General features: G+C 44.1%; 1 protein-coding gene across 1 annotated transcript; it reads right to left on the bottom strand.

The window, feature by feature from the left end:
* LOC143799653 (uncharacterized) lies at positions 1 to 27,449 on the bottom strand. Its single transcript, XM_077281157.1, has 3 exons — positions 26,661 to 27,449; positions 25,141 to 26,373; positions 1 to 157 (listed from the first exon to the last, which is right to left on the bottom strand). The coding sequence occupies exons 2-3, from the start codon at positions 26,346 to 26,348 to the stop codon at positions 1 to 3; spliced, it is 1,365 nt and encodes a 454-aa protein (XP_077137272.1). The 5' UTR covers positions 26,349 to 26,373; positions 26,661 to 27,449.
* Between the last annotated feature and the right edge of the window lie 308 nt (positions 27,450 to 27,757).

The raw sequence follows: 27,757 nt of genomic DNA, 5'->3' as shown, positions 1-27,757 counted from the left end.
TCACACCTGAGGCGATTTGTTCACTTCGCATTCTGTGGTGTGAATCAAACTGCCGTTTATAAACAGTATAATGATTTTGTATTTTTTATATATCTTCATGAAGTTGCATTCTGGAGCTTTGTTTGATTTGAATATTACATTTTGAGCTATCGTATAGCTGCAAGGATATTCTTATAGATGAAAACAGGTGAATTGTGTTCAAGTTAATTCTATCATGATGTCATAGGAGGCTGTGCCTCTCTCTATATATAAAAATTCTGTTGTTGTAATACTGCTATATTCTATGACTAAGGGCTACGGCCAGAAACGCGTAAGAATTCTACATGATTTTATCATCTGTCTGGACTAATTTTTTTAAAAGAATGAAATAAAGAAGATTTTTTTTATTGAAATTCAGTTTGCTGATCCAATTTTTTTTCCTAAGGCCGGTGTCACACTGGCGGATTGCATCCGATGCGAGATCATCGGATACGATATGCTAATGACACTTGGCTCCTGCTCGCAGCAGAACAGGAGCTGAGTGTCATGCGTCTGTGCTCCGATTCTCTCGCACAGGGAGGATCGGCGCACAGCTGCGTAGGAGGCAGAGAAATGAATTTATCCATCTCCTCCATTGTTGGGGTTCGCTTATAACGCACATCACTCGGACCATAGGCTTATATGGGTGTGAGTGAGCAGAGAGTTTTCCTCGGTCCGAGACAATCGCAGCATGCTGCGATTGTCTCGGACCGAGGAAAATGGCCGACAAAAAGTCGGCTGGTGGGAACTGCCCCATAGCTTAACATTGGTCTGAGTGCAATGCGATTTTTTATCGAATTGCACTCGGCCGTTTAAAACGCCAGTGTGACACCAGCCTCACTTATCCGATGGTTAAACGAATCTGGATCCTAGCTGCAGTATCAAACACTACCTACTATATAATAAACAGTGATGCACCATTCCCTTTCTTTTGTTTGCTTTTTGTCATTTTATGTGGTAATCACTCAGGAATGCTTCAACAAATCCCAGTGACTTTGAAACTGTTTTTTCGTGGCACACTATAATTTATAATCATGTAAAATTTAGGTCAATGCTCTTTGTAAATAAATACAAAACATATAAAAAAAATTGGCAAAAATGTAAAACAATGTGCAATTTTCAAACTTTGAATGATTACCCCTTTAGTCCAGATAGTCATACCACAGAAAAACATTAATACATAACATTTCCCTCATGTCTGATTTACATCAACACTATTTGTGAATTTTTTTTTACTTTGTTAACATTTTAGGAGGTTTAAAAATGTAGCAGTAATTGTTCATTTTTTTCAAAGAAATTTACTAAATTAATTTTAGGGACCTATCCAGGTTTGAAGTGACTTTGAGGGTGTTGTATATTGGAAAACTCCCAAAAGTGATACCATTTTAAAAACAGCACCCCTCGACACATTTAAAACTGCTGTCAGGTAGTTTATTAACCCTTTAGATGATTTTCAGGAATTAATGTAAAATGACATGACAGAAATGAAAAAGAGTATTTCTACCACCTTAATGTTGATAACTTTTGAACTGGCTGCTATAGCCTTCAGACTCTAAGGTTATGTGCACACGTCCGGAATTGCCACGGAAATTTCGGCGCCAATTCCGGAACTCCCTGCCGCGGGAAAAATGCATGCGGAATTGGCATGCATTTTCCCGCTAAACACTAGGGTTTTGCAAGCATAATTAGCTTGCAGAATGCTAGCGTTTTCCAAGCGATCTGTAGCATCGCTTGGAAAACTGATGGTCACACTTGTCAAACATAGAACTAATGTTGAAAATAATTTAAAAAATAAAAAATCGTAATATTCTCACCTTCCAGCAGCCTTTCCCCCTCCTCGCGAAGCTCCAGTCCCAGTAATGCTTTGCAGCAATGACCCCAGATGACATACAGTCTCACGAGACCGCACATCATTACAGGTCATTCTCGCAATGCATTATTGGGAACGGAAGCACCGCGAGGAGCTGGAACGCTGCGTGGGATGCCGGAAGGTGAGAATATAACTATTTTTTATTTTAATTCTTTTTTTTTTTAACAATTACATGGTTCCCAGGGCCTGGAGGAGAGTCTCCCGGGTACCAACCGCACATGATCCGCTTACCTCCCGCATGGTGGGCATAGCCACATGCGGAGAGTAAGAGGATCAATGCATTCCTATGTGTGCAGAATCCCCGCAATTCCGCACAAAGAATGAACATGCTGCTTTTTTTCCAAAATGCGATTCCGCCGCGGAAAAAACACAACATGTGCACAAAAAATGTGGTTTGAATAAATAGGATGCTTAATGTATGCAAAAAAACGCGAAAAACAAGCAAAAATTCCTGAACGTGTGCACATAGCCTAAGGCCATTATTTGGTCGTGAACTGCCATGGCAAACATCAGCACCACACAATCATGATCTCAGGCTGCCAATAGGGTTAAATAGGAAGCATCCACACACTGTTAATCATTTATATGATGTAGACACTTTTGACAGCAGCATCTAAGGGGATACACATACAGTGGGGCAAAAAAGTATTTAGTCATTCAGCAATAGTGCAAGTTCCACCACTTAAAAAGATGAGAGGCGTCTGTAATTTACATCATAGGTAGACCTCAACTATGGGAGACAAACTGAGAAAAAAAAATCCAGAAAATCACATTGTCTGTTTTTTTATCATTTTATTTGCATATTATGGTGGAAAATAAGTATTTGGTCAGAAACAAACAATCAAGATTTCTGGCTCTCACAGACCTGTAACTTCTTCTTTAAGAGTCTCCTCTTTCCTCCACTCATTACCTGTAGTAATGGCACCTGTTTAAACTTGTTATCAGTATAAAAAGACACCTGTGCACACCCTCAAACAGTCTGACTCCAAACTCCACTATGGTGAAGACCAAAGAGCTGTCAAAGGACACCAGAAACAAAATTGTAGCCCTGCACCAGGCTGGGAAGACTGAATCAGCAATAGCCAACCGCTTGGAGTGAAGAAATCAACAGTGGGAGCAATAATTAGAAAATGGAAGACATCCAAGACCACTGATAATCTCCCTCGATCTGGGGCTCCACGCAAAATCCCACCCCGTGGGGTCAGAATGATCACAAGAACGGTGAGCAAAAATCCCAGAACCACGCGGGGGGACCTAGTGAATGAACTGCAGAGAGCTGGGACCAATGTAACAAGGCCTACCATAAGTAACACACTACGCCACCATGGACTCAGATCCTGCAGTGCCAGACGTGTCCCACTGCTTAAGCCAGTACATGTCCGGGCCCGTCTGAAGTTTGCTAGAGAGCATTTGGATGATCCAGAGGAGTTTTGGGAGAATGTCCTATGGTCTGATGAAACCAAACTGGAACTGTTTGGTAGAAACACAACTTGTCGTGTTTGGAGGAAAAAGAATACTGAGTTGCATCCATCAAACACCATACCTACTGTAAAGCATGGTGGTGGAAACATCATGCTTTGGGGCTGTTTCTTTGCAAAGGGGCCAGGACGACTGATCCGGGTACATGAAAGAATGAATGGGGCCATGTATCGTGAGATTTTGAGTGCAAACCTCCTTCCATCAGCAAGGGCATTGAAGATGAAACGTGGCTGGGTCTTTCAACATGACAATGATCCAAAGAACACCGCCAGGGCAGTGAAGGAGTGGCTTCGTAAGAAGCATTTCAAGGTCCTGGAGTGGCCTAGCCAGTCTCCAGATCTCAACCCTATAGAAAACCTTTGGAGGGAGTTGAAAGTCCGTGTTGCCAAGCGAAAAGCCAAAAACATCACTGCTCTAGAGGAGATCTGCATGGAGGAATGGGCCAACATACCAACAACAGTGTGTGGCAACCTTGTGAAGACTTACAGAAAACGTTTGACCTCTGTCATTGCCAACAAAGGATATATTACAAAGTATTGAGATGAAATTTTGTTTCTGACCAAATACTTATTTTCCACCATAATATGCAAATAAAATGCTAAAAAAACAGACAATGTGATTTTCTGGATTTTTTTTTCTCAGTTTGTCTCCCATAGTTGAGGTCTACCTATGATGTAAATTACAGACGCCTCTCATCTTTTTAAGTGGTGGAACTTGCACTATTGCTGAATGACTAAATACTTTTTTGCCCCACTGTATATGGATGGTGCCAATGCTGATAGTGGCTAATGCAGCAACATGTTGACTATATTGTACAGGGTACAGATACTGGATAGTCACCTATATGGTTGCTAGTCTCTTATATTGCAGGTCAGTAAAAAAATGTATTTGCAGTTATTAAGGGGTTAAAGGTGTTGCAGCCTCTGTGGCCTTTCAGAAAGTTAACTCCATACTGACAGACAATATGACACTTACCGTATATACTCGAGCATAAGCCGACCCGAGTATAAGCCGACCCCCCTAATTTTGCCACAAAAAACTGGGAAAACTTATTGACTCGAGTATAAGCCTAGGGTGGAAAATGCAGCAGCTACCGGTGAATTTCAAAAATAAAAATAGATGCTCCATACCATTCATTATTGCCCCATAGATGCTCCATATAAAGCTGTGCCATATATAATGCTCCATACCATTGATTATTGCCCCATATATTATCCATATATAGCTGTGCCATATAGAATGCTCTGCACCGTTCATTATGGCCCCATAGATGCTCCATATAAAGCTGTGCCCCATATACAATGCTCTGCACCGTTCATTATGGCCCTATAGATGCTCCATATAAAGCTGTGCCATATATGCTCTGCACCGTTCAGTTTGGCCCCATAGATGCTCATTATAAAGCTGTGCCATATATGCTCTGCACCGTTCAGTTTGGCCCCATAGATGCTCATTATAAATCTGTGCCATATATGCTCTGCACCGTTCAGTTTGGCCCCATAGATGCTCATTATAAAGCTGTGCCCTATTTGCTCTGCACCGTTCAGTTTGGCCCCATAGATGCTCATTATAAAGCTGTGCCATATATGCTCTGCACCGTTCAGTTTGGCCCCATAGATGCTCATTATAAAGCTGTGCCATATATGCTCTGCACCGTTCAGTTTGGCCCCATAGATGCTCATTATAAATTTGTGCCATATATGCTCTGCACCGTTCAGTTTGGCCCCATAGATGCTCATTATAAAGCTGTGCCCTATATGCTCTGCACCGTTCAGTTTGGCCCCATAGATGCTCATTATAAAGCTGTGCCATATATGCTCTGCACCGTTCAGTTTGGCGCCATAGATGCTCATTATAAAGCTGTGCCATATATGCTCTGCACCGTTCAGTTTGGCCCCATAGATGCTCCTTATATAGCTGTGCCCTATATGCTCTGCACCGTTCAGTTTGGCCCCATAGATGCTCCTTATAAAGCTGTGCCATATATAATGCTCTGCACCTTTCATTATGGCCCTATAGATGCTCCATATAAAGCTGTGCCATATATAATGCTCTGCACCGTTCAGTATGGCCCAATAGATGCTCCTTATAAAGCTGTGCCATATACAATGCTCTGCACCGTTCATTATGGCCCCATAGATGCTCCATATAAAGCTGTGCCATATACGCTCTGCAGCGTTCAGTTTGGCCCCATAGATGTTCCTTATATAGCTGTGCCCTATATGCTCTGCACCGTTCAGTTTGGCCCCATAGATGCTCATTATAAAGCTGTGCCCTATATGCTCTGCACCATTCAGTTTGGCCCCATAGATGCTCCACATAAATCTGTGCCATATATAACGCTGCTGCTGCAATAAAAAAAACAAATCACATACTCACCTCTCTTGCTTGCAGCTACCCAGCGTCCGGTCCCGGCGTCTCTCCGCACTGACTGATCAGGCAGAGGGCACCGCGCACACTACATGCGTCATCGCGCCCTCTGACCTGAACAGTCAGAGCGGAGAGACGCCGGGAAGATGCAGCGGCTCCCGGCGTGTGGATCGTGGACAGGTAAAGATGCGATGCTTACCTGCTCCAGGCGTCCCGCTCCTTCCCCCGGACAGCTGGTCTCCGGGTGCCGCAGCCTCTTCCTCTATCAGCGGTCACCGGCACCGCTGATTAGAGAAATGAATATTCATTTCTCTAATGAGCGGTCCCACGTGACCGCTGTACAGGGGAAGAGCTGCGGCACCCAAAGACAGTGTGACGGGCAGGGGGAGCGTCAGGATCGCCGGGACTAGGTAAGTATGCCTCAGCGCTCTCTCCCCCTCACCCGCCGACCCTGCCACAGACCGTGACTCGAGTATAAGCCGAGAGGGGCACTTTCAGCCCAAAAATTTGGGCTGAAATTCTCGGCTTATACTCGAGTATATACGGTAGATTGCATACACGTTGCCTTCATTTCACCAAGGCTTCTTTCACACTTGCGTTGGTACGTGGACGTCGCTAAGCGTCGGCGCGACGTACCGACGGATGTTGTGAAAATTCATCACAACGTGGGCAGCGGAAGCAGTTTTTCAACGCATCTGCTGCCCATTCTAAAGTCCCGGGGAGGAGGGGGTGGAGTTCCGGCCACGCATGCGCGGTAGGAAATGCAGGATCCGATGTACGAAAAAACGTTCCCTTGAAGGTTTTTTGGTGACGACGGTCCACCAAAACACGACGCATCCAGTGCATGACAGACGCGACATATGTCCATACGTTGCGATCCATCGGCAATACAAGTCTATGGGAAAAAAACGCATCCTGCGGGCACATTTGCAGGATGCGTTTCTTTCCCAAAACGACGCATTGCGATGGAGGCCAAACGACGCAAGTGTGAAAGTAGCCTAAGCGTGTGGCTTATGAATGTATTTGCTTTTAGGGGCTTCATAGCAAAATCGATGACTACATATGCACATGACAATTTCCAGTTTTTTGATTCCATAAATTTAATTTATTCCTATATTATTCTCACTTCACTTTACCAAATTATTCTATTTAGTGCTGATGCATCACATACAAATCCGATAACAAAAATAATTATATTCTGGCTGTAAAGTAGCAATATAGAAAAACTGTTGAAAACTTTTGCAAGCCAATATACTGTGAATAATCTGGACATCAGATACGTGTATACCGAAGATAGCTGTCACCAGAAAAGTGCCAGTGATGCTCACATAGGAGCACCTGTTAGCTTTATATTTTTTGGTTATCAAAAATATATGGGTCCCCATGCCATACTTTTTAATTACTTAATAAAATATTGTTAGGCTGGAGAGGGCCAGTATCCATGGCCTCTTCTTAGATTATGAATACATGTCCCAAGCTCTCTGCCTTAACTTGGCTGGTTGTCAAAAATGGGGAGGGGAACCCAGGCTGTTTTCTTTTTTTATCTATTTATTTAAATAATTAAAAAATATGGTGTGGTGACCACTCTATTTTTGATAAACAGCCAATATAAAGCTGACAGCTAGGAGTTTGCAGCACACAGCTGTTAGTTTTACCTGCGTTGATTATCAAATATAGAGGGGAACTCACACCATTTTTTATTTATTTGTTTATTGCACAGGTGCCGGCTGATGAATATTCTCATCATCGTACACCTGCTCTCTCTCCTTAGCCGACACCTGTGACTGGCGGTAACCTTTTTACCACCTTTCACAGTTGCTGGCTCACACGCTGTCACCTGATAGCATGGGAACTGCAGCGTTTTGACAGGAGGTAACAAACTTACCACCGATCAGAGCCGTTGGTGTTTCTTTCGCTGTCACACATATTACTGGAGAAAACCTGGTGTTTGGGGTCCATGCGCAGACAATAGGTGCTCGGTCTGGACCCCAAACATTACTGTTCACGTTCGCCTGTCACTAGTCAGAGAGAACCTGTAGAGGGAACAGGATAGACAGACCTCTTCTGCTAATAAAAGGTATTTAAAGGCTTTGGTTTTTGAGACAAGGTATGGATTGGTTACCCACCAAAACTTCAAACTTAAGGTTCTTTTTGTTAAGCAAGGGCCCAAATGTATTGGTACTTGTAAAATAGCTGAGGCCATTAATCCAGTAGCCCTTGAACTTCCTCCTTCCTTCTGGATGCTCAATGTGTACCACAAATCTCTAAGTATAATGCTCAGTAGTTCACTTTGTTAGGACTCCTCCTCCTGTGTTGGTAAGATGCAGTCTGGAGTATGAAGTGCAAAAAACTCTATATTCCTGCATACTGGGAGGGTGCTTGTATTATCTCGTACATTGGAAAAGTTATGCAATGGTGACAATTTGACTATTCATTAAAAAAAATTGTCATATCTGTCAGGGTAATCTTTTCCAATCCCCTACTGGCATGAAGCATCTTCCCTCCTCGCATTTCATCAAGTTTACTTTCCGCTTTTCAACCGGTCAAGGAAGAACAAGTTATTACCAGGCTTCTCTCACCTCCTCCAGTCACTCTCCTTGGCTTTCACTACCCACTTACAGTATCTAAAATATTTTACCTCTCTCATATTTCCTTCATCTTTCATAACCCATCTATTAAAAAAAAACTTACTTGGACCAGAAGTGCTTTGCTAACTACAGACTTGTCTAATTTTCTTCATCTCCAAATTCCTGAGGTGCTTGATATACTCACATATAGTCCACTGTCTTTCATATAACTCTCTTCTTGGCGCTTTATGAACTGGTTTACACTTTTTGCATGCTGCAGAAATGATAGATCTACTAACAGCTGAATCTATTGGTTACTGCTACCTTTTGATTCTCTTAGATCTCTTTGCAGCATTTGACACCAAGGATCATCAACTCCTCACTATGCTCTGCATTAGAATCTCAAAGATACCTTTTGGTTCTCATCCTACTTCTTTGGTTCATCAATATTCAGTTCTAGATACCCTTCTCTTTTTTATATACCGTTTGACCCCTACTTCACAAATAATGAGAGCTGATTATTTTTAAGTACCATAAATAAGCTGATGACAGCAATTACACATATCTTCTTTCATCACCCCCTGATTAAAGGCCCCGTCTCACACAGCGACGCTGCAGCGATACAGACAACGATGCTGATCGCTGCAGCGTCGCTGTTTTGTCGCTGTGTGGTCGCTGGGGAGCTGTCACACAGACAGCTCTCTCCAGCGAACAACGATCAGGGGAACGACTTCGGCATCGTTGTACTGTCTTCAACGATGCCGAAGTCCCCCTGCAGCACCCGGGTAACCAGGGTAAACATCGGGTTACTAAGCGCAGGGCCGCGCTTAGTAACCCGATGTTTACCCTGGTTACCAAAAAAACCAAACAGTACATACTCACCATCTGTTGCCCGTCAGGTCCCTTGCCGTCTGCTTCCCGCTCTGACTGTGTGGCGCCGTACAGTGAGAGCAGAGCGCAGCGGTGACGTCACTGCTGTGCTCTCACTTTACGGCGGCAGTCAAAGCAGGAAGCAGACGCCAAGGGACCTGACGGGCAACAGATGGTGAGTATGTACTGTTTGTTTTTTTTACATTTACGCTGGTAACCAGGGTAAACATCGGGTTACTAAGCGCGGCCCTGCGCTTAGTAACCCGATGTTTACCCTAGTTACCAGTGAAGACATCGCTGGATCGGTGTCACACACACCGATTCAGCGATGTCAGCGGGACCTCAACGACCAAAAAAAGGTCCAGGCCATTCCGACACAACCAGCGATCTCGCAGCAGGGGCCTGATCGCTGGTACGTGTCACACATAGCGAGATCGCTACTGAGGTCGCTGTTGCGTCACAAAACTTGTGACTCAGCAGCGATCTCGCTAGCGATCTCGCTATGTGAGACGGGGCCTTAAGACAAAATACCAGTGATTCTCTATCTACTTTATCTAACATCTTGTCTTCATAATTGTGTTTCATAAATTAAACTTCATGTATTTTCATTTTTTACTAACTTATCTAAACAAGATATTACAAATTCCATGTGTAGTTCTACCATTACTCCCAAGCAGTAAGGTTGAAGTCTTGGCGTTATATTTGACTCGGTTATTTCCTTCACTCGATATATCGAACCACTCACTTGCTCATTTCACCTGCTCTACAAAAACATTAAGAATCCAATCTTTTCTTACCTATGAAACTGCAAAAATTCTTACTGTTTCTCTGATTAATTCTCTTTTAGACTACTGCAGCTCTCTAATAATCAGTCTCCCTCATACTAAATTATCTCCTCTCCAATTTATCCTAAATGCAGCAGCCTGTGATGCACAGTGTGGGAAGACTAAGTGCACCATGAAGAAATGAGGGGAAGGAAGCCCAAATGGTAGGGAAAGGAGCAGTAGAGACCCCTAGGCAGATCTTTTAGCACCCTGCCAACCCTAATGTCCGTATATTTGTTCCACACCAATCGCCGAACAGGAAACCTAAGCCCTGTATATCCCTAAAGCTAGGCCCTGAATAGGGAAGGGGGATGTGCACTGGTCAGTCCCCACTATACACTAAAGACAAGAAGAAAACACTGAGGGAACAAATAATCTATAGGTCTATACTAATGCCAAAATACCAAATTTATTAATACAATTACAACAAAAATTACAAAGCAAATGAGGGATTAATCCCAAGGGAATGTAACACAAAATGGTGCAAAAAATAGGCCGCGCCGGTCTTCAGTGCCCCTGCTGCCCCCGGCGGCTTTCGGTGTCTCTTTATGGTTGCAGTGCCTGTAGGACCTGCGGTCATGTGACGCCGACGCCTGGCGTCGTGGTTGGCTTGGAGACGGGCGCGTCATCTTCAGCCGAGAACGTCACTTCCGGTCATGCGGTAATGCCGGCACACATTTGGATGGTATAAAATGCAATGGATTTGGTCAGAATGCAGGCCCCCGAAGAAGGAAGGTCCAAAACGCGCGTCGGGGCGGACGCGCATGGACCAGGCTGCATTCATTTCCCCTGCTATCACCGGTAATATTGTTTATTTGTACCGCATGTTGCTAATTATGCACGAGTCTATGGCACTTTATTTTTAGACTATCAAAGGTCATCCTGTGGCTGGTGTGGGCATACTGATGTTGGTACATCATGGCTATACCCCATATTTCGATATTTATAGGTGTTGTAACCATATTTAGATTTTGCATATAATATTTGGGACACTTTTGATTTTAATATAGCCCATAATTGTGAACTAGTCTATGAACTATTTGGTATCTAGTTTATTGCAGCCTTGGTCCCTGCGAGGCCTATTTTTTGCACCATTTTGTGTTACATTCCCTTGCGATTAATCCCTCATTTGCTTTGTCATTTTTGTTGTAAATGTAGTAATAAATTTGGTATTTTGGCATAAATATAGACCTATAGATCATTTGTTCCGTCAGTGTTTTCATTTACATGTGATGATGAGTCACTAAAATCCTAGATTATAATACATGGCCCTACTATTTGTTTAGGATAAATTATTCTTACCATGTATAATTGTCAAATAAGGTACTTGTATTTACTAAAGACAAGAAGGGAGACCAACAAGGGGGAAGAAACTTAGCTTGATCAGACTCCAGAGAGGTAACAGCAAACGCCCTCCAAAAGTACCAGAGAGGAAGTAGGCCGACTGCTACAGCTCCAAGCCTTCACAAGGTAAAATGTCAATATCATCAGTGGCTGTGTCAATTAGAGGCAGAGGGAGGTTGCCACTGGGTCCAAAAGTCAGAAGGAGTAAGAAGGCTTCTGCAATGCCAATTCCAGAGACCTTTTGCAGCCAGATGCAGAGCGACTGTCTGTTGCCTCTGGGGCACCCATGACACAGCCAGGGCCATATTTCTGCCCAACTGCTACACTGATGCCTCCATTCTATGCCAGTCATTACATTGGTGGACCATCAGCTACAGAGAACAATATAAACTTAGCAGACTCTCCCAAAAAGGGCTCAATTGTTCTAAACTGCCCTACATATCCTTCCTCCTCTCTATCTACCACCCTACCTGTGCTTTCTGTTCTGCTAATGATCTAAGACTAACATATAATTTAATTTAAACCATCCATTACCATCTCCAAAACTTTTCTCAAGCTGAACCAGTTCTCTTGAATCCACTACCCCAGAAAAGCAGCTTAACTCAAAGTTTTAATTGGGATCTTAAAAAAAAAACATTTCTGTACACAGACTATCTTCTCTCCCTTCCTAAATTTCAGAATCTAGCCCCTTCGACAGGCATATTTTTTACCTTTTACCTTTTATCTTCCACCTATTTTCTTATAGACTGTAAGGTTGTGAGTAGGACTTTCACTCTTCTTGATAGTTGTTGAATTATGTGTTACTCTGAAAAGTCTTTTATTGTCTGTATATAATTCCAGTAACATATAAAGTGCTGTGGAATTTGTTGGGGCTGTAGAAATATATGTACTGTTATTATTATGAGCAAAGGAGAGATCTTGAATTTCGCTAATAACATCAAGACCAATAACTTGATCACAGAATTCTAGAAATCATTTCCAGGTAAACCTGGTCCTAAGATTCTGGAGGCCCCTCTGAAAAGTGGGATACTGTGAAGTCTAGAGATGGGCGGGCACCAGGATGTTCGGGTCCGGCGAGTTCAGCCGAACAGTTACAAAAACTACAGAGCAGTACCTGGACCCAATCCCGAACCTGAACCACATTCACTTGAATGGGGGGCCCGAACATCCAGTGAGAAAACCTCTCACGGTGCTAGCGGGGATCTCACTGAGGTTACCGCAGTTCAGCTCAGCTGGGAATACAGCCTCAGTGACCAGAGGTAGCCCCAATGACATCAATGCTGGGCACTGAGTCTGCACTCACATTAGCTCATTCACCAGTGGTTCTCAGCATGAACGGTCATATTTTGGTACCGTCCAAGTTGAAAACTGCTTTTCCCCAGACATATTGTTGTTTTTTAGTTTTGGTTTATTACAGGACAAAGAAGGCTTCAGTGGAATAGGCGTTTGATGAGTATAACTGTGTTTATTATTTTTAAATAAAAAAGTAAAATTGTGTTTTGCTTTATTTCTAATAAAGGACTTTATTATTGCTGTGTCTATATTTACAACACAACTATAGCATCAGTAATGGATAGGTGTCTTATAGATGCCTCTCCATTACTAAGCCGTGGGCTTGATGTCACCGGACAATACAAAGGTGACATCAACCCAACAAATAGGAACCCCATTTGCCACCGCTACAGGGCAAGTGGGAAGAGATGGGCAGAGCACCAGAATTGGAGCATTTAATAGATGTGCCTTTTCTGGGCAAGCTGCGGGCTGCTATTTTAGGCTGATTTTAGGCTGGGGGGAGCAATATCCATGGCCCCTCACCAGTCTGAGAATACCAGCCCCCCAGCTGTCTGCTTTAGCAAGTCGGGTTGTCAAAATGGGGGGGACCTTAAGCAGTTTTTTAATTATTTATTTAAATTATTAAAAAATATGACATGGGGACCCCTCTATTCTTGATAACCTGCCTTTCTGACAGCTGAGGGTTGCAGCCACCAGATGTGAGTTTTCTCTGGCTGGTTATCGAAAAAACAGGGGAGCCCACACTGTATTTTTATAAATTATTTATTTACAGTGCAGGAGTCAGCTAATGAATACACCCATCAGCCACCCCTTCTCTCGCTGTTATTAGCGGCAGCTTTTGTCAGATGATGGGAGCAGTAGTACCATCCTCTGACACTAGTGACCAGTGGGAAACTTTATACCTCCAATCACAGCTGAGCGCTCACGTCTTTTCACATTGTGGGAACGGCGGCTCTGTGACCGGCGGGGATGATTTCACCGCTGATTGGAGGCGGTGTTTTCTGTGATGTTATGCACATGACAGCATGACAAATATCCAGTGTTTCGCAGCCAAACTCAAATAGTAACACAGACTTTCTGATGAAGTCCGTGTTTGGTGTCCATGCCCGAACAGTAGGTGTTCAGTACGGACACCGAACTTTACTGTTCGGGTTCGCCCATCTATAGTTAAGACTGATGTACTGTCTGACACATCTCCTACATTCTCTGTTTCTGCAGCTAGGTGGTGCCATACTTGCATTGCCCACAGGATTGGATGATGCAGGTGTGGTCTTGTTTTAGTCTGGCAGGGAATTTTGGTCCCTCCGAGACAGGATGTCTTTGTCTTGCTACATAATGTTGCTTATCTGTTCTAATCCTATCTCAGCTGTGAGCCTTGGTCATGGTCACTTTCTGTAACCCCCAGCAATTACTTCTAGCCACACAAGCAAAAACACCACCTCTGACCAAAATCCCTGAAAGGCTGTTGAGGGGTTTCTAGTACCTCCTAAGGCATCAGAGGGGAGGCTGCAACACAATGCCAGCAAGGGGAAAACAAAAGTGTGAAAAGAGATATGCAAACCCAGTGTAAGAAACTAAGACATATTCATATAGGGTATAAAGGGAAAGTTAATGAGAAATAAAAAAAAGGAACAAGTATAACCTCCCAGAAACCTAACAGTGCTAAAAGAAAAAGATTCGGGGAGGTAAAGTAAACAGACTGCAAGAATACCACTGGAGTTTATCAAGCAAGGTAAACCCTTCTGCAGTAGGGCTGAAACTCATGAACACACATCCACTAAGAAGGATGATCAGCAAGTAAATGCAGTGAAGGGTGAACGTATAAAACACCACCAAGAATGTGATAGCAAACCAAGAAAGGAAAAGAAAGACAATAGAAACCCTCAGATTTTGGACAAGGAAGAAAGGGCAATACCTCAGCAGACAGAGGGACCTACAAAGCAGAAACTGGCTACTGCATCAAATCACTAAACTGAGTTATGACACATAGACTCAAATCAAATGATGATAAAAAGGCATGCATGAGGAATCACGGACCACCTTTTTTTCTGAGCCAATAGTATTTTACTAAGAATGTTCATATTATGAGAAAAAAGAAAATCTACTTGTATACACATATATAAGGGATATAATGGTATATAACCTAGTCTTACCACTGCCTGTGCTGCAGAGGTTAGCACCCTAAAAATGTAAAACGCAGATTGCGCCCCCGTTTAGCTAAGGCATGCCTTATAAGGCATTAGAGAATTCCACCACCATTGGGGATAGCCCCTAAATGACCTGGCAATGAAATATCTAATATGACATAAAGTTGGTCAAGTGTAAGACTTAGAATTAATAATAATAAATGACCCTCAGTTATCTCTGCCTGACCATGGAGGTTGGCCCCCTAAAATTAAAAAATAATACCTAAAATAGAAATGAAATTAAACTTACATCCTGTTGTAAGTAAAAAACTGTAGTGCATATAAAATAACTTTGGATACGTAGTTAGCTGTTTTTGATTTTAAAAAAAAGAGTAAAAAGCCATTCCACCTGCACTAATGTCTTCCCAATCAGAGCGATCCTAACTAGGGTTGAGCGACCTTTACTTTTATAGGATCGGGTCGGGTTTCACGAAACCCGACTTTTTCAAAAGTCGGGTCGAGTGAAATCGTCCGATCCTATAAAAAAGTCGGGGTCGGGGTCGGCCGAAACTCGAAACCCAATGCAGTGCATTGGGTTTCCAATGGTTCCCAGGGTCTGAAGGAGCGGAAACTCTCCTTCAGGCCCTGGGATCCATATTTAAGTGTAAAATAAAGAATTAAAATAAAAAATATCGCTATACTTACACTCTGACGGGCCCTGGTACTAACCAGGAACCTTCCTTCCTTAGAATCAGCCTTCCAAGACCTGCGGTGACGTCGCGGTGACGTCGCGGCTTGTGATTGGTCGCGCGGCCCCCATGTGACCGCTCGCACGACCAATCACAAGCCGCGACGTCTCCATGACGTCACCGAAGGCCCTGGAAGGGCTGATTCTTAGGAAGGAAGGCTGCCGGAACGAAGCCGAGGGTGAGTATATTCCTATTAGGTATATACTCACCCTCGGACACGCCCTGCTTCTTTCCGACAGCCTTCCTTCCTAAGAATCAGCCCTTCCAGGGCCTTCGGTGACGTCACGGTGACGTCGCGGCTTGTGATTGGTCGCGCGAGCGGTCACATGGGGGCCGCGCGACCAATCACAAGCCGCGACGTCACCGCGACGTCACCGCAAGGCCCTGGAAGGCTGATTCTAAGGAAGGAAGGTTCCCGGTTAGTACCAGGGCCCGTCAGAGGGTAAGTATGGCGATATTTTTTATTTTAATTCTTTATTTTACACTTAAATCTGAATTCCGATACCAATTCCCGATATCTTAAACTTATCGGGAATCGGTATCGGAATTCCGATTCCAGATTTAGAAGATCGCCGACTTCATGGCCGACCCCACACAGGGGTCGGGTCGGGTTTCATGAAACCCGACTTTGCCAAAAGTCGGCGACTTCTGAAAATTGCCGACCCGTTTCGATCAACCCTAATCCTAACCTCTACTATTAAAATCTTACCATATGTAAAAAATGACCACAATATGAATGAGCACAGAGCAGGATTGGAACCCCACTCTGGCCACCCAGCAATGAGACACTACACAAGCGTAATGCCCAGCTCAAAGAAAAGGAAGCCATTCCCTTGCGTGCACTGAGTGCAAGAACCTAAATCAAACCTGAAAGAAGTGAACTGGAGTGTAAGTTGGTATACATGCAATGTTTGGGAACAAGTTCACACTGGCTATTATAATGACAAAACTTAAGATGAAAACAAAATTAAACACATACCCTGCTAAAAGTAAAAAGCAATACTAAATATAAATCACATATGGTACTTAAGTCCAGATCACTCGACAGGGATTAAGGTGTGAAAGCCAAGGTTGTACTGGAACCTGCAGTAAGGATATGGTTTGAGTAAAGTCTGTCCATGGAAGCCCAATTAAGAGCTGCCAGCCTTACTTAGACAGTGCATTGTTACAGTAAGGATAATCTGTATTTTAACTGAGGCTAGTCAGCCCACCAAGAAACCGAAAAATTGCTTTAAGATATTGTGCAATATTTCAGTCACTTAGGGTACCGTCACACAGTGCAATTTTGATCGCTACGACGGCACAATTCGTGACGTTCCAGCGATGCATTTACGATATCGCAGTGTCTGACACGCTACTGCGATCCGGATCCCCGCTGAGAATCGTACGTCGTAGCAGATCGTTTGAAACTTTCTTTCGTCGTCTAGTGTCCCACTGTGGCGGCATGATTGCATCGTGTGACACAGGTTGTATACGATGTGCGCACAGTAACCAACGGCTTCTACATCGCAAATACATCATGAAATTATCGCTCCAGCGCCGTGTATTGCAACGTGTGACCGCAGTTTACGACGCTGGAGCGATACTTATACGACGCTGCAACGTCACAAATCGTGCCGTCGTAGCGATGAAAATGGCACTGTGTGACGGTACCCTTAGATTCCTCTGCAGATATAGTTAATTCTTAATAATCTGCAAAAGCAAGCTATTGAAAAAGCAAAAATGCAACAACAAAAAAACATTAGAAATAAAACACTGAACTGTATGTAGAAGTATGGTTTATGGAATCTGCAGAATCCAGACTATAGCTAGTTAATTATGCCAAGAGATTCTTTAAATGTTGTTTAATGTTCTTTTGAAGAGGCTTAGAAAGATTTACATGACTATGATTTACATCATTCTAACAAAAACAGTAACAGTTTTATTTAACATTTATTTTATTTTCACATACATCTGTATTATTGCACAATAATAAACATTCTGCTCAAACTTGCATTGCTTCTAATACTTGTTTTCACTGTGTAACACTTATGAAATGAGTTTCCCCAGGGAAGAAAGGACAAGAAAATGTGCAACTAATGATGTAGAAATCTGCCTAGCAAATATGCATTTCTTACAGAACATTTTGTGTTAGAAGGGAAACCAGTATTGAATGTATAATTTGGATAAGGAATCACATACCTTCCTGAAAAATAAGGGTGATTCACTTCATTACTAACATTTCCCATAGGGTAATGGAAAATATTTTTTATGAAAGATTGGAAAATGTTTTGGAATTATAATGATTAGGGTTGAGCGAAACGGGTCAGCAATTTTCAGAAGTCGCCGACTTTTGGCAAAGTCGGGTTTCATGAAACCCGACCCGACCCCTGTGTGGGGTCGGCCATGAAGTCGGCGATCTTCTGAATCTGGAATCGGAATTCCGATACCGATTCCCGATATGTTTAAGATATCGGGAATTGGTATCGGAATTCAGATTTAAGTGTAAAATAAAGAATTAAAATAAAAAATATCACCATACTTACCCTCTGACGGGCCCTGGTACTAACCGGGAACCTTCCTTCCTTAGAATCAGCCTTCCAGGGCCTTGCGGTGACGTCGCGGTGACGTCGCGGCTTGTGATTGGTCGCACGGCCCCCATGTGACCGCTCGCGCGACCAATCACAAGCCGCGACGTCACCGTGACGTCACCGAAGGCCCTGGAAGGGCTGATTCTTAGGAAGGAAGGCTGTCGGAAAGAAGCAGGGCGTGTCCGAGGGTGAGTATATACCTAATAGGAATATACTCACCCTCGGCTTCATTCCGGCAGCCTTCCTTCCTAAGAATCAGCCCTTCCAGGGCCTTCGGTGACATCACGGAGACGTCGCGGCTTGTGATTGCTCGCGCGAGTGGTCACATGGGGGCCGCGCGACCAATCACAAGCCGCGACGTCACCGCGACGTCACCGCAGGTCTTGGAAGGCTGATTCTAAGGAAGGAAGGTTCCCAGTTAGTACCAGGGCCCGTCAGAGTGTAAGTATAGCGATATTTTTTATTTTAATTCTTTATTTTACACTTAAATATGGATCCCAGGGCCTGAAGGAGAGTTTCCGCTCCTTCAGACCCTGGGAACCATTGGAAACCCAATGCACTGCATTGGGTTTCGAGTTTTGGCCGACCCCAACCCCGACTTTTTTATAGGATCGGCCGATTTCACTCGACCCGACTTTTGAAAAAGTCGGGTTTCGTGAAACCCAACCCGATCCTATAAAAGTAAAGGTCGCTCAACCCTAATAATGATAATTTACAAAAATTTTGAAAAAGAATACTTCCAGAAATTACATTCTATGAAGTCAATCCACCATTTTGCACAATTGTGCTTGTTGATTTAGAAACTTCACAAATTAATGAAGCTGCAAGAAAGTTTAGCTGGCTTCATACAGTGGGGCAAAAAAGTATTTAGTCATTCAGCAATAGTGCAAGTTCCACCACTTAAAAAGATGAGAGGCGTCTGTAATTTACATCATAGGTAGACCTCAACTATGGGAGACAAACTGAGAAAAAAAAATCCAGAAAATCACATTGTCTGTTTTTTTAGCATTTTATTTGCATATTATGGTGGAAAATAAGTATTTGGTCAGAAACAAAATTTCATCTCAATACTTTGTAATATATCCTTTGTTGGCAATGACAGAGGTCAAACGTTTTCTGTAAGTCTTCACAAGGTTGCCACACACTGTTGTTGGTATGTTGGCCCATTCCTCCATGCAGATCTCCTCTAGAGCAGTGATGTTTTTGGCTTTTCGCTTGGCAACACGGACTTTCAACTCCCTCCAAAGGTTTTCTATAGGGTTGAGATCTGGAGACTGGCTAGGCCACTCCAGGACCTTGAAATGCTTCTTACGAAGCCACTCCTTCACTGCCTTGGCGGTGTTCTTTGGATCATTGTCATGTTGAAAGACCCAGCCACGTTTCATCTTCAATGCCCTTGCTGATGGAAGGAGGTTTGCACTCAAAATCTCATGATACATGGCCCCATTCATTCTTTCATGTACCCGGATCAGTCGTCCTGGCCCCTTTGCAGAGAAACAAATTCTTTTTCCTCCAAACACGACAAGTTGTGTTTCTACCAAACAGTTCCAGTTTGGTTTCATCAGACCATAGGACATTCTCCCAAAACTCCTCTGGATCATCCAAATGCTCTCTAGCAAACTTCAGACGGGCCCGGACATGTACTGGCTTAAGCAGTGGGACACGTCTGGCACTGCAGGATCTGAGTCCATGGTGGCGTAGTGTGTTACTTATGGTAGGCCTTGTTACATTGGTCCCAGCTCTCTGCAGTTCATTCACTAGGTCCCCCCGCGTGGTTCTGGGATTTTTGCTCACCGTTCTTGTGATCATTCTGACCCCACGGGGTGGGATTTTGCGTGGAGCCCCAGATCGAGGGAGATTATCAGTGGTCTTGGATGTCTTCCATTTTCTAATTATTGCTCCCACTGTTGATTTCTTCACTCCAAGCGGTTGGCTATTGCTGATTCAGTCTTCCCAGCCTGGTGCAGGGCTACAATTTTGTTTCTGGTGTCCTTTGACAGCTCTTTGGTCTTCACCATAGTGGAGTTTGGAGTCAGACTGTTTGAGGGTGTGCACAGGTGTCTTTTTATACTGATAACAAGTTTAAACAGGTGCCATTACTACAGGTAATGAGTGGAGGAAAGAGGAGACTCTTAAAGAAGAAGTTACAGGTCTGTGAGAGCCAGAAATCTTGATTGTTTGTTTCTGACCAAATACTTATTTTCCACCATAATATGCAAATAAAATGATAAAAAAACAGACAATGTGATTTTCTGGATTTTTTTTTCTCAGTTTGTCTCCCATAGTTGAGGTCTACCTATGATGTAAATTACAGACGCCTCTCATCTTTTTAAGTGGTGGAACTTGCACTATTGCTGAATGACTAAATACTTTTTTGCCCCACTGTATATATATTTTTTATAAATACTTATTTAATATTTTGTTAATAAAAAATTCTATTGGACATGACCTTGAAGTGTCATTGCCCTTCTCAAGGTTATAAGAAATTGATCTTCCAAAAATGCATGCCTATCTACTGCTTCAAAAAATTAGTTTAACATTTTTTAATTACCAATACTGTACAATACAAAGCAATATTTGTAAATACCAACAAAAGTGAAGTTCTAAGTCTCATTAAAATATATAGTTTATTGAAACATATTAAAACAATAATCAAAAAAGCCCTAAATGTAGAATAAGGAAGGGTGCCAAAAAATGAGAAGACTACTATACACCAGTACAAGTAGATGCTAATGGATCTCATAAAAAGATGGTCCAATACTATGCAGCCACTAAACCATAGTGCATCATCGGATGTAAGCATTACACCTATTCTTAGTACAGCTCTTACTTTCTAGCATACCATCTTTAGTGTAGAGTCTTTTAGGTCACACAGATTTGTGTTTATACATTTTATGAGATCCATTAGTATCTATGTGTACTGGTATATAGGGTTGAGCGACTTTTACTTTTTCAGGATCGAGTCGGGTTTCGTGAAACCCGACTTTGTCAAAAGGGTGAAATCGGCCGATCATTGCGAAAAGTCGGGGGCCGACTGAAACACAAAACCCAATGCAAGTCAATGGGGAATAAAAGTCGGCAGTGAGTGGAGGACAGGAAAACACCTACCGAGCCCATTTTAATATCAAAAACATCAAATATTGTTACTTAAGCTTGTCAATCTTAATTTACCTTATAATAATAGTTAGCCATTGAAAATTTGGGGGTAATTTGGCAACAGTTGTGGGGGGAGTAGGGCTGGCTCAAGTTTTTCGTGGGCCCAGGAAATGCGGACTACGTCACGGCGGTGGAGCAGGGAGAGGTAAGTATTTCAACTTTGCAAGTGTTGTGATCATGAGCAAGCAGGGGGGGCACACTCGTTCACATTGCAACTGGCACAGGGACCCTCAAAGTACGGCGTTGTGTTTGACGGCGGGGGCGCCTCCCACCGGCAGTGACACTTTTGCGTACTATGACGGGCCCTGTGACAGTGACGTCACCAATGAGTATGCCCCCCCACCTCATGAAGGAACCTGCACTTTCATATGCACTTTCCTCTTTGTCCCCGTGTAAGGTGGTATAGTATGCGGGAAGGGGGACCTGACGTTTAGCAGGGTCAGATTCTGGCTGTGTAGAGTGCAAGGGGAATGTAGTGGTCTGGGTCAATGTACCAGCAGACCCATCAAGCAGTGGCTGGGTAATAGGCAGGATGAGGAGGAAACACAGATATAGGCCCAAAATAAAAAAGGAGGCTAAAAGCTGGAAAAAATTGGTTACAGGAGTAAACAGGCAGCATTGCTTTGTTCAGTGGAGGACAACAACAAGCAGCAGCAGACACCGTTAGTAGGGCCCAACCAAACTAGTAGGCCAAATACAGTTTCATATTCTAAATATAGGCCGAAAGCCTGTAGATTGAAACTCAGCTTTGTTTCTTTGAGGAAACCAAGAGGCAGCAGCAGACATAACTAGACCCAAACCAAGAACCAGGCCAAATGCAGTTTCATATTGTTGATAGAGGCTGAAAGCCTGTAGATTCAAATGCAGCTTTGTTTCTTTGAGGAAACCAAGAGGCAGCAGCAGACATAACTAGGCCCAAACCAAGCACCAGGGCAAATGCAGTTTCATATTGTTGATAGAGGCCGAAAGCCTGTAGATTCAAACTCAGCTTTGTTTCTTTGAGGAAACCAAGAGGCAGCAGCAGATGTAACTAGGCCCAAACCAAGCACCAGGGCAAATGCAGTTTCATATTGTTGATAGAGGCTGAAAGCCTGTAGATTCAAACGCAGCTTTGTTTCTTTGAGGAAACCAAGAGGCAGCAGCAGATGTAACTAGGCCCAAACCAAGAACCAGGCCAAATGCAGTTTCATATTGTTGATAGAGGCCGAAAGCCTGTAGATTCAAACTCAGCTTTGTTTCTTTGAGGAAACCAAGAGGCAGCAGCAGATGTAACTAGGCCCAAACCAAGCACCAGGGCAAATGCAGTTTCATATTGTTGATAGAGGCTGAAAGCCTGTAGATTCAAACGCAGCTTTGTTTCTTTGAGGAAACCAAGAGGCAGCAGCAGACATAACTAGGCCCAAACCAAGCACCAGGGCAAATGCAGTTTCATATTGTTGATAGAGGCCGAAAGCCTGTAGATTCAAACTCAGCTTTGTTTCTTTGAGGAAACCAAGAGGCAGCAGCAGATGTAACTAGGCCCAAACCAAGCACCAGGGCAAATGCAGTTTCATATTGTTGATAGAGGCTGAAAGCCTGTAGATTCAAACGCAGCTTTGTTTCTTTGAGGAAACCAAGAGGCAGCAGCAGATGTAACTAGGCCCAAACCAAGAACCAGGCCAAATGCAGTTTCATATTGTTGATAGAGGCCGAAAGCCTGTAGATTCAAACTCAGCTTTGTTTCTTTGAGGAAACCAAGAGGCAGCAGCAGATGTAACTAGGCCCAAACCAAGCACCAGGGCAAATGCAGTTTCATATTGTTGATAGAGGCTGAAAGCCTGTAGATTCAAACGCAGCTTTGTTTCTTTGAGGAAACCAAGAGGCAGCAGCAGACATAACTAGGCCCAAACCAAGCACCAGGGCAAATGCAGTTTCATATTGTTGATAGAGGCCGAAAGCCTGTAGATTCAAACTCAGCTTTGTTTCTTTGAGGAAACCAAGAGGCAGCAGCAGATGTAACTAGGCCCAAACCAAGCACCAGGGCAAATGCAGTTTCATATTGTTGATAGAGGCTGAAAGCCTGTAGATTCAAACGCAGCTTTGTTTCTTTGAGGAAACCAAGAGGCAGCAGCAGATGTAACTAGGCCCAAACCAAGAACCAGGCCAAATGCAGTTTCATATTGTTGATAGAGGCCGAAAGCCTGTAGATTCAAACTCAGCTTTGTTTCTTTGAGAAAACCAAGAGGCAGCAGCAGATGTAACTTGGCCCAAACCAAGCACCAGGGCAAATGCAGTTTCATATTGTTGATAGAGGCTAAAAGCCTGTAGATTCAAACGCAGCTTTGTTTCTTTGAAGAAACCAAGAGGCAGCAGCAGATGTAACTAGGCCCAAACCAAGAACCAGGCCAAATGCAGTTTCATATTGTTGATAGAGGCTGAAAGCCTTTAGATTCAAACGCTTTGTTTAGTAAAGGTAGAGTGGGCGCACCCACCTGTCCAGGCAAACGGCACTTGCACGGGTGCTTGCGCCAAGTGGTGACCACGGTCCTGTGGGGGGAGTCAGCCCATTTAGGGAGGTATAAAAATGGCCTATGATGGACATTCAGCAGCTGCAAATGGAGGAATTGGCAAAGTCAGTAAGAGGTGGGCAAAAGCGAGTCATTTATCACCCCAGCTAGGTGTCAGCAGGGGAAGGTGGGGCAAAAGAATTGCCAATCCATGGTTGGTTCATTTTAATGAAGGTTAGATCATCTACATTTTGGGTAGCCAAATGTGTCCTTTTTTCGGTCAGTATTGAACCAGCAGCACTGAAGACTCTTTCTGAAAGCACACTGGCAGCAGGGCAAGCGAGCTCCTGTAAAGCATATTCTGCCAATTCGGGCCAGGTGTCTAGTTTAGATGCCCAGTAATCAAAGGGGAATGACCTGTGAGGGAGAACATCGATAAGGGATGAAAAATATTTTGTAACCATACTGGACAAATGCTGTTACCTGCTGGTAACTCCGGATAATTTTTAAGAAAGCACTGCACCACCAGGTTCAAAGTGTGAGCCAAGCAAGGTATGTGTTTGAGTTGTGAAAGGGCTATGGCAGCCATAAAATTCCTTCCATTATCACTGACTACCTTGCCTGCCTCAAGATGTACACTGCCCAGCCATGACTGAGTTTCTTGCTGCAAGAACTCGGCCAGAACTTCCGCGGTGTGTCTGTTGTCGCCCAAACACTTCATTTCAAACACAGCCTGCTGACGCTTCCCACTAGCTGTTCCGTAATGGGACACCTCGTGTGCAACACTGGCAGCTGCAGATGGAGTGGTCGTGCGACAGCGCTCTGTTGACGAGCTTTCGTTTCTGGAGGAGGAGGAGGTGGGGTGGCGAACATCTACAGCCAACTGTTTCCTAGATCGTGGGCTAGGCAGAACTGTCCCACTATTGCTGTCCCCTGTGGACCCTGCATCCACGACATTAACCCAGTGCGCCGTGATGGACACGTAACATCCCTGGCCATGCCTACTGGTCCATGCATCTGTTGTGAGGTGCACCTTCCCACTGACAGACTGCCTCAGTGCATGGACAATGCGGTCTTTGACATGCTGATGGAGGGCTGGGATGGCTTTTCTCGCAAAGAAGTGGCGACTGGGTAGGTCATAGCGTGGTACTGCGTAGGCCATCAGGGCTTTGAAAGCTTCGCTTTCAACCAACCGGTAGGGCATCATCTCTAACGAGATAAGTCTGGCAATGTGGGCGTTCAAACCCTGTGTATGCGGATGACAGGATGAGTACTTTTGTTTACTAACAGTCTCTTCTAGGGTGAGCTGGACTGGAGAGCTTCCTATGGTGGATCTAGCGGTGGTGGTGGTTGTGGACATGGCAGATTGAGAGTGAGTTGGTGATGTTGGCCTACATATGGTGCTTCCTACCAATAACCTTCTGACTCCCTGACTGCTTTGGCCTAGCAACGATCCCTCCACATTTGCTGCTGCTGGTGTCCTAATCGGTGGGCTTACAGTGAGGGAAGCAATGTTGCGGTGCTGACTACCTTCATTCAGACCTGGTGCACCAACGGTACGGGACTTTACGTAGTTAGTCCAGGCTTGCAAGTGCATGCTGTTTAAATGTCTACGCATGCACGTTGTATTTAAATTGTTAAGAATCTTCCCTCTGCTAAAGGTCTTTGAGCATTTTTTACAGATCACTTTTGACTGATCATTGGGATCTTGGTCAAAAAAATGCCACACTGCACTCTTCCTACTATGGAATTCCTTTTCAGGCATTGCACGCTGTGCAACTTTCACAGGATGGCCACGCTGTCCTAAAACTGGTTTTGTCAAACGTTTTTTGCCTGATACGGGCCTGCCAGATGACAGCTGTTGCGATGTAGATTGGTGCTGCTGCGGATAACCCTCCTCCGCTTCTGAGCTACTGGCAGCGCCACCCTCTTCCCCCAATGGCTGCCAATCTGGGTCAACAACTGTGTCATCTATCACCTCCTCCTCCTCAATGTCATGTGCACCTTCCTCAGTGTCACCGTGTAAGGTGCTAAAACGTTCGGGACAGGGCACCATAGTCTCATCAGGGTCAGATTGTGGCTCAGCAAACTGCGAGGGCAATGTAGTGATCTGACTCAATGGAACAGCATCATAATCTAGCTGTGGCTTTGCATCAGTGCACTCCATGTCCGATTCTTCTTGTAATGGGCAGGGTACAATTTCCCTTTCTAACCCAGGCACGATATGTGTAAAGAGTTCCATGGAGTAACCTGTTGTGTCGCCTGAAGCATCCTTCACTTTTGGTTTGGGAGAAGGACACAAGGAAACGTCTTGTTCCTGACCGGGAGCATCCACTGACGACTGGCTGCTGTGACATTTCGAACTTTGGGAAGAGGAGGCCAAAGAGCTAGAGGCTGAGTCAGCATGGAAAGCCCAAACTTTTTCCTGCTGCTCTGGCTTTAAAAGCTGTTTTCCTACTTCCAGGTAAGGGAGCCTTCGAGGCCTTGTGTAGCCAGACGATGACGCAGGCTCAACACCTCCAGCCTTAGGTGTTACTGTGCTTTTGCCACTACCACCAGATGCAGCACCACCATCAGTACCAGCTGACAACCCCCGCCCACGGCCTCTTCCACCAGACTTCCTCATTTTTTGGGGAGACACAGAACCACAACTGTGGCCCACTGGTATAACTGTAAACTATGAACGTGGCAGAAAGTGGCTGACTGATATATACGACACACTAGCAGTACAGCAGAATATACACTGTGTGCGAATTTTAATCTCCTTTTTTTGGGGGGGAGACAGAGAACCACAACTCTGGCCCAGTGGTATAACTGTAAACTATGAACGTGACAGAAAGTGGCTGCCTGATATATACGACACACTAGCAGTACAGCAGAATATACACTGTGTGCGAATTTTAATCTCCCTTTTTTTTGGGGGGAGACACAGAACCACAACTGTGGCCCAGTGGTATAACTGTAAACTATGAACGTGGCAGAAAGTGGCTGCCTGATATATACGACACACTAGCAGTACAGCAGAATATACACTGTGTGCGAATTTTAATCTCCCTTTTTTTGGGGGGGAGACACAGAACCACAACTCTGGCCCAGTGGTATAACTGTAAACTATGAATGTGGCAGAAAGTGGCTGCCTGATATATACGACACACTAGCAGTACAGCAGAATATACACTGTGTGCGAATTTTAATCTCCTTTTTTTGGGGGGGAGACACAGAACCACAACTGTGGCCCAGTGGTATAACTGTAAACTATGAATGTGGCAGAAAGTGGCTGCCTGATATATACGACACACTAGCAGTACAGCAGAATATACACTGTGTGCGAATTTTAATCTCCCTTTTTTTGGGGGGGAGACACAGAACCACAACTCTGGCCCAGTGGTATAACTGTAAACTATGAACGTGGCAGAAAGTGGCTGCCTGATATATACGACACACTAGCAGTACAGCAGAATATACACTGTGTGCGAATTTTAATCTCCCTTTTTTTTGGGGGGAGACACAGAACCACAACTCTGGCCCAGTGGTATAACTGTAAACTATGAACGTGGCAGAAAGTGGCTGCCTGATATATACGACACACTAGCAGTACAGCAGAATATACACTGTGTGCGAATTTTAATCTCCCTTTTTTTTGGGGGGAGACACAGAACCACAACTCTGGCCCAGTGGTATAACACAACACTATGAACGTGCCAGAAAGTGGCTGGAATTATTATTTAAAAAAAAAAAAATGAAGCTCCCTACAATGAGCTCAGGACAAGTATGGCAGCAATAAAAAGGACTGCTGAACACAAAAATGTGGACAAATAAACAAGATAGGTAACTGTGCAGAAAGGAACAACAGGAATTTTGCTTTTAAAAAAGCAGTTGGTTTGCACAGCACCGTGCACACAGCTATGCAGCTGCTGCACTAAAATACGACCTCCACTGTCCCTGCACAAAAAAGGTGGTGTGGGACAAATCACTCCAGCACAAGCGGTTTGGGGGTTTATATTTCCTCCCTAACTCTGTCCCTGCTTCTGACTA

Source organism: Ranitomeya variabilis, chromosome 1 (assembly GCF_051348905.1).
Source record: "Ranitomeya variabilis isolate aRanVar5 chromosome 1, aRanVar5.hap1, whole genome shotgun sequence".
In the NCBI taxonomy this organism is placed as follows: Eukaryota; Metazoa; Chordata; class Amphibia; order Anura; family Dendrobatidae; genus Ranitomeya; species Ranitomeya variabilis.
This window is presented reverse-complemented; position numbering and strand designations above follow the sequence as displayed.